The 8,181-nt window shown below is 38.2% G+C and overlaps 1 protein-coding gene across 1 annotated transcript in view; it reads right to left on the bottom strand.

Moving 5' to 3' along the window:
* LOC106873857 (DNA polymerase delta subunit 2-like) overlaps positions 1-8,181 on the bottom strand; it is a 15,151-nt gene that overhangs the window by 5,877 nt on the left and 1,093 nt on the right. Inside the window, 7 exon segments of the mRNA XM_052976026.1 lie at positions 741-868; positions 977-1,134; positions 2,865-2,945; positions 3,892-4,087; positions 6,667-6,787; positions 7,568-7,691; positions 8,100-8,181. The exon segment at positions 8,100-8,181 is cut by the window's right edge and continues 6 nt beyond it. Of these exon segments, the coding sequence (XP_052831986.1) occupies positions 741-868; positions 977-1,134; positions 2,865-2,945; positions 3,892-4,087; positions 6,667-6,787; positions 7,568-7,691; positions 8,100-8,181 (890 nt within the window).

Genomic DNA, 8,181 nt, shown 5'->3' with positions numbered 1-8,181 from the left:
ATATATATATATATATATATATATATATATATACATACATATATATATATACACATACATAGCAGACTCTCCTGTCAAATGACACGGATAAGATAAAGGATAAAAAAAAAAAAAAACATCACTCTCCTACAAGTGCTGTTCTTTGATTCCAGTCTTTCATGAAAACATGTCTGACCATGAGGGAATACTACCTTCCTTGGAAACAGGTGAGGGCATTTGGTCACAGAAAAATCTGTTTTGATGCAAGCATGGAAAATCATCATTTAACATCCACTTTCCCCGCTTTCCATTCTGGCGTGAGTGGAACAGTTGGACAAGAACTGGCAAGCCAGAGTGCTACACCAGGCTCCAATTGTCTGTTTTGGCATGATTTCTATGGGTGGATGCCTTTCCTAATGCCAACCTCTTTACAGACTGGGTGCTTTCTATGTGACACTGGCACCAGTGCTGTTACTTATGTGTTTTTTAAAGCCAAACCAATGCAATTTATAAAAATAAAACAGGTTGATAGTTTTACCTGGTATTTCAATATTTCAGGGTTAGGACCTGTTCCTCGGGAAATCTTTGGAGAAAAGTTGTCATTTGTTGACTTCTCTGTCCTGTAGCACAGGAAAGTCAGCAAATACCAGTTAATAATTATCAACCTGTTTTAATTTTATAAATTGCCTTCTTTTCACTTAAACGACGACGATGTGTGTGTGGGTTATGTTATTTAAGTACAAGGTGCTAAAGTTACCTACCTAATGTATCTGGTGCTGTAGGTGCAAGGTGGCCCCATCTTAGGGTTTTCTCAAGGATTTCCATACCATCATCCAGCTGGCTATATTGAGCTATGTTATCCAATGTCTGACCACTGGTCAACAAAAATCTGCAATGAGATCAATGTGTTGCATTAAGTTAATTTTATATAACATTATCTTCCATCTTTTACTGATTTCAGTGACCTGAATAATAATAATAATAATTCTGGACTCACCTGGTGCCTTCAATAGTACAGTCATAAGGATTGGTTACCAAGTGTAATGTGTTGTAAGAATGGCTCTTTGGAAACATACAATAATGGAGTGGCTGCTGTGGAATGGAGTAGTTGGCAGGATCATATTCACCAGGCATCAAGTCGACATCAACATTTGTCTGGAAATAATCCAAATAAAACAATAATTTTACACTGTAATAACAAAATCTTAAGTAATTTGGTGTTTACCAAAAATAAATTGGATCTTAAATAAATTAGCTAACATCTCTCATTTGCAAAGGTTTTATATTTATTCTGATAGAATAAGATCCTAAAAGGAACTATTGAACAACAACAACAACAGCAGCAGAAACAACAACAACGAAAATAATAATAATAATAAAGAAAGAATATAAGTAATGACATAATATAGCAAGGATTGTCCATTGGACACTTTGCAACACGGATGGACTTGACAGAGCAAAAAGTGGTACAAACATAAACCTGAAGGCATCATCGAAAAATATAATGCAAAGATCCTTTGGGATTTTATGATTCAGTGCGACCATGAGATAGAGAATAGGAAACCAGACATAGTGTTAATTGAGAAAGAAAGCAAACGATGCTGGAACATAGATATAGCATGTCCAGCTGACAAGAAGGTATGCGATAAGGAAGAAAGAAAAGTCGATAGATATGACAGGTTAGCTTGGGAGGTTAAGCAGTTGTGGTTGCTGAAAAAAGGTGGTAGTAGTACCAATAATTGTCGGAGCCCTGGGAACAGTGAGAAAAAATCTTGAGAAGTACATGGAACAAATAGGGGCTGCAATAAGGGTGGAGCACTTGCAGAAAACAGCACTGCTTGGAACCGCTCGAATACTCCAGATGGTGCTCGAAAAATAAGAGGTGTTACCTTAGTTCAATGGTAGTGAACAGCCGACACTGTAGTACATCACCAGCGTTAGAAGCTGTGCAAAGGCAATAATAATAATAATCGTTTCTACTATAGGCACAAGGCCTGAAATTTCGGCAGAGGGAGATAGTTGATTACATCAACACCAGTGCGTAACTGGTACTTATTTTATTGACCTCAAAAGGCTGAAAGGCAAAGTTGACCTCAGCGGAAGTTGAACTCAGAACGTAAGGACAAATGAAATGCTTAGCATTCTACCTGTTCTGCAACTGTTTCAAATTTTAGAAGGAAGGGGACTACTTGATCACATTGCCCCCAATGTTTGAGTGGTAAACTTAACCAAATGTCTGGATTAACATCACCACTCACTTCGAAGCATTTGAATCAGGTCTTACACACCCATAAAAACAAATGAAATGGCCATGGCCGGAATGACTGCGATTGTAGTCAGTTCAGCCTGGGCTGACCTCAGGCGACACAACAGCGAAGGAAAGGCACTCGTATATTCCTAATAATATAAGGGGATTCACAAAGCCAAGGGGAGATAACCAGTGCGCCTGATCTCAGCCATTTCAAGGGAGATTAAAAAGCTGACCAAAGCCATTTATCTTCTACCTGTTTCAGTCATTGCGGTCATGCTGGAGCACCACCTTGAAGGATTTGGACAATCAAATCGACCCCAGTACTTATTTTTTCAGTCTGGTTCTTATTCTATCAACCTCAATATATATATATATATATATATATATATATATATATATACACACACACACACACTCCAAAATCACTTGCAAGGTATTAGAAGAAACATGCTTGAGATGCTATATGCAAAGCAAGCTTCTGAACTACCCAGCTATGAACCCCATAAAAACTGTAGGATTGCAACCCAACATTAGTTCTCACCCATTACAAACAGGAAGTTTGTATCATATACTCAAGGATGGTCCCAGGCAGGTTAGTATTAGTATTAAAAGTGTTAATTATATTTTAACAAACCACTAATTGCAGTAAGACATCATCGAAAGACTTCATGGCATCTACACTTCGAGCAGCAGTGTTTCGGGTCAAATATTTGGCCTGTAGATTGAAATTAAGGGAATTTCAATTATTTATAAGCAGGACTTCGTTTAAAAAGAAAAGAAAAAAAAAAACAACAAAAAACAAACTGAAAGTATAATTATATTAGTGTTTTTATAAAGTTTTCATATTTATAAATAAGAGCAGGCGTGGCTGTGTGGTAAGAACCTTACTTCTCAACCTCATCATTCCGGGTTCAGTCCCACTGCATGGCACCTTGGGCAAGTGTCTTCTACTATAGCCTCGGGCTGACCAAAAGCCTTGTGAGTGGATTTGGTAGACAGAAACTGAAAGAAGTCCATCATGTGTGTGTGTATATATATATATATATATATATATATATATATACACACACACACACACATGTGTGTGTGTTTGTCCCCCCACCATCGCTTGACAACATCGAAAGGAGTTGTCCAGCTCAAGGCTGCCTAGGGTCCAATTGTCTGTTTTGGAATGGTCTCTATGGCCGGGTGCCCTTCCTAATGCCAGCCACTTTACAAAGTATATTGGATGCTTTTAGATGGTGCTGGCAAGGGCGCTTTGATGTGGTACTGCACAGGCACTGTTGCTTCTATGTGACACTGGCATGGGTGCTTTATGTGGTACCAGGACAAGTGCCTCTACATGGCATCAGTATGGGTGCTTGTACATGGTCCTAGCATGGGCGCTTTGATGTGGCACTGGCATGAGCGCTTTTATGTGGAACCAGGACAAGTGCCTCTACATGGCACCAGCATGGGCACTTGTACATGGTCCTAGCATGGGCGCTTTGATGTGACCGTATGGTCGATTGAAATTTGTAAAGATGGTGTTCCAGCACTGCTTGGATCCCTTGATTGAAACCAGCCAAACAATAAACAAAACCTGTAATTTTTGTAATATCCACCAAGTCATTCAAGTTTAGTTTTTGTTAACAAGAAAGTAAAATATATTTAATACTTACTTTGCTGATTGAGTCCTTATCTTGAGTGTCCTTGCTGAGAGAATTACCTGCCACAATCACACGTACAATCTGTGAACTATTTTCCTGTTGGTATACACTGCCCAACTTCCCTGTTATTAGATCCAATGCCATCTGTATTTCAAACTGTTTCTCTTCCTTGCTGCCAATTTCCAAACCAGACAAAATAGCCACGTATCTGCCAGATAAATTCAAAGTTCATTGCATATGTTAAAATATCTTGACTAAATACCAACTGGGAATGATGTATTTATATAATTAAAGAATAGCTTTTAAATCTTAATTCTTATGTATTTGGTTACAAGATCTTTGAAGTAAACTTGTGTGTTAAAACATGATTTTGTTCTATCTCGGGAGGGTCATTATACCAATAACACACACACTGGTTTTATTTCACTTCTTTATTTTTATTAGTCAAGTGGTTAATCTTTTAACCAATCGATTGCTTGATTGATTATTCTGTCTGTCAATAAAGTAGCTAAGTTTGTCAAACTTCTTTCATAGCCATTTGTGGCCTCATCTTAAAGACCTGAGGTAGAGAGGGTATATTATACACAAAATCACAAATGGCAATGAAAGGGCTCTGACAAACATAGCTGATTCATTGCATAATCAAGTGATTAATCAAACACTTAATTAATTGATTGATTGGTTAAATTGTTAACAAACTGACAAATTGAAATAAAAAAAGGAAATAGAATCACTGTATTTATTATGGGCATATTGAACATCCAAAAATCAATATCATCATCATTTAATATCTGTTTTCCATGCTGGCATGGGTTGGACAGTTTGACAGGAGATGGGTAAACTGGAGGACTGAGTCAAGCTCCACTGCTTTCTTTGGCATGGTTTTTACACCTGGATGCCCTTCCTAAAGCCAACCACTTTACAGAGTGGACTGGGTGCTATGTACAAGGTACCAGCACCAGCGAGGTCTGCTTTGGTATGGTTTATACAGCTGGATGCATGTTCTAATGCCAACCACTTTACAGAGTGTAAGTCAAGAACTGGACAAATTTTTAAAGCAATTTTTATTCCTTAATGAAAAGTTCCATTAGTAAAGAAATTACCATCATTATAATTTAACATCCTTTTTTTCCATGGCTGGGACGGTTCAACATCAGCTGATGAGGCAGGAGGCTGTCGGTTCACTAAGAGGGGAGAAGAAATGTTAATTCAGCTTCTGGATTCACATTTTTGGCGTTTCAGATATCCATTTCTGTGCATGGCCAAGATTCTGGCTCTCCATCATTTACGACGGTGGAAGTTTTGGTTGATCCAATCAACAGAACAACCCGCTCGTGAAGGAGACACGTAATGAGATGAGACCGGCCCTTTGATTTACAGGTACAACTCATTATTGCCAGGTGAATGGAGTGGAGCAATGTGAAATAAAGTCTCACTCAATGTGAAATAAAATGTCTCACTCACAATGTGCCACTAAGAATTGAAACCATGACCTTATGACTGTGAGCCAAATAACCTAAACCACTAAGCCACACACCTCCACAAGAGGTTAAAAAGTTCACTCCCAACCACGTGGTTTCAAGTTCAGTCCCACTGCAGTACTTAAGACAAGAGTCTTTAATTATAGGCCTGGGCTAACTAAAGCCCTGTGAATGGATATGATAGCCAGAAACTGAAAGAAGGCTATCATATATGCACGTGTGTGTGTGTGTGTGTGTGTGTGTGTGTGTGTGTATTTGGGAGCCTATGAAAGTCACTCCCTGAACCAACAGACTTCTATGATTTGTAGCAATTACTTCTTGTTCAGACATTACAAATCCATTGACAGTAATAAGATCTGAATTTGAAATAATGGTGTTAGTAGGTCAGGCTGTCGGATGCCCCAATGGAGTACATAGTATATAGGTGACACTGTGCAACTATTGTTGTACTGCATTCCCTGGTAACAGGGCACTGTACTCACCTTGCCTAAATAAACGAAAAGCTGAAAAAAAAAAAACAAAAAAAAAAAAAACAGAGACATAAAAGACAAGTTCCACCTGCACTTCATGGTTGAGTGGTTAACAAGGGGTGTGGGTGGGTGCTAATTATCTACATATATTTCATTTTTATATACACACACACACACATATAATCTTTTCTAATCTAGGCACAAGGCCCGAAATTTTTGGGGAGGAGGCCAGTCAATTAGATCAATCCTGGTATGCAACCCCGAAAGGATGAAAGGTAAAGTTGACTTCAGCAGAATTTGAACTCAGAACATAAAGATGAAATACTGTTAAGCATTTCGCCTGGCATTTTAACGTTTCTTATTTCTTTATTGCCCACAAGGGGCTAAACATAGAGGGGACAGACAAAGAGATTAAGTTGATTACATCGACCCCAGTGTGTAACTGGTACTTAATTTATCAACAACGTCGAAAAATACCTTAGGAATGAGAACTCAGGTTTGAAATTTCCTCAAGATGAAGGCTGGAGGATATATCAGCCGAAACGTTGTGTTAACAACAAACAAGATGAGGACAAATATCCGTCAAATGTAAATAATGTATGTATATATATGCATATATATATCTGCTTGTTTCTTTCTGTGGAAGAGCGTAGGCTCGAAATGTTAAAGACTTTTTCAATTCCCAAGCGTTATACTAATACATCTGTTTGTTATCTACACCACCTGTCTTCGTCTTTTTGTGAATTCTCCCTACATACATATATATATATATATATATAGATGTCTATAATTATATGTGTGTGCATATATATATATATATATGTGTATATACTAACCTGTCATGTTCGATGACTGGACGTTGGAGTTGCAATGGAAGGTTTTGAACACAGAAATCTTCAACTTGAAATTTCCCACGAGAATCTTCTGGTTCATGGCCAAACACAGCAATTACAAAACCTGACAAATAAATTGAAAATATCTCTTAGCTACATTGACACTGGCAAGAGATTTGATAGTGACACAGTGAATTTAAACTAAAACAGTAGCTTTATACTGACCACTTTCATCACACACACACAGGGTTACATTTAATTTCATTTAATTAGTTTTCAGCAGTGATTAATTCAATTACTTTTTCAATAGGTGCAGGCGTGGCTGTGCATTTAAGAAGTTTTGCTTCTCAACTGCATGGTTCTGGGTTCAGTCTCACTGTGTGGCACCTTGAGCAACGTCTTCAGGCTGACCAAAGCTTTGCAAATGGATTTGGTAGAAGGAAACTGAAAGAAGCCTGTCGTATGGAGTGCGTGTGTCTTTGTTTGTCCCCTACTTGATAACTGGTGTTGGTGTGCTTACATCCCTGTAACTAAGCAGTTTGGCAAAAAAAAAAAAAGACCAATACAATATGTACCAGACTTTAAAGGGAATAAGCACAGGAGGGGTACAGGGGTAAAATTCTTCAAGGGGGTGCCCCAGCATGGCTGTAGTCTAATGAGTGAAACAAGATAAAAAATAAAACCTAAATAGTATTTACCTGGCCAATCAACACTAGTGTATCTCTAAATTGGTAACAGATTTTGGCACAGGGCCAACAATTTCGGGGAGGATCTAAGTCAGTTATATTAGCCCCAGTGCATAACGAGAATTTAGTGATGACCAGGAAGACTGAAGGGGTAAAGAAGCAGAGAAAGGAGAAGGAAATGGATGTATGATGATGATGATGAGATAAAGAATATTTACCTGTACAACATTTGTGGACATCAAGTTTCCCAATCAGACTGATTCGTTGGAGTTCGTCTTCTAATATCAACTGGTCTGAGTCTGAGGTATAATTCGACTGAAGGGGCTGAGGTAACAGGTTGTGCTGGAAAACATAGAAAGGCAGTTCCTTGTTGACTATTTGTAAAAGTCAGGGAAGGATAAGGAAGATAAATGAATAGAAAATGGGTTGTTGTGGTACTCGTATTGTGTCCTGTAGTTAACTTAAAGTGGAAATGGGTGCAACATTTGTCCTAAACCTGGACTGCCATGTTATGTTGGCAAACAATCTTTACTACAAAGTACTGTTGCTGAATATCTCTCATCGTGAGATTTTAAAATAGTAATTTTCTAGACGAAATACTGCTAAGTATTTCATTCTGTGTTCTAATGTTTCTGCCAGCCCGCTGCCTTCTACACTGACACAACAAAAACTGATAAACAAAACAAAGCAAACCCTCACACCCGCCCACCAAAAAATCACAGGTAAATGTGAATCATGAAAGACACTCACTTCTTCACTAATTTCTTTCACAATGCTTGGTTGAAGCTGCATAAACTTAAACAGAGTTCCAATAATAACACATTTCTCGTCG

Source organism: Octopus bimaculoides, chromosome 23 (genome assembly GCF_001194135.2).
Source record: "Octopus bimaculoides isolate UCB-OBI-ISO-001 chromosome 23, ASM119413v2, whole genome shotgun sequence".
NCBI lineage: Eukaryota > Metazoa > Mollusca > Cephalopoda > Octopoda > Octopodidae > Octopus > Octopus bimaculoides.
The sequence above is the reverse complement of the archived record's forward strand: the minus strand, read 5'-3'. Positions and strand labels throughout refer to the sequence as shown.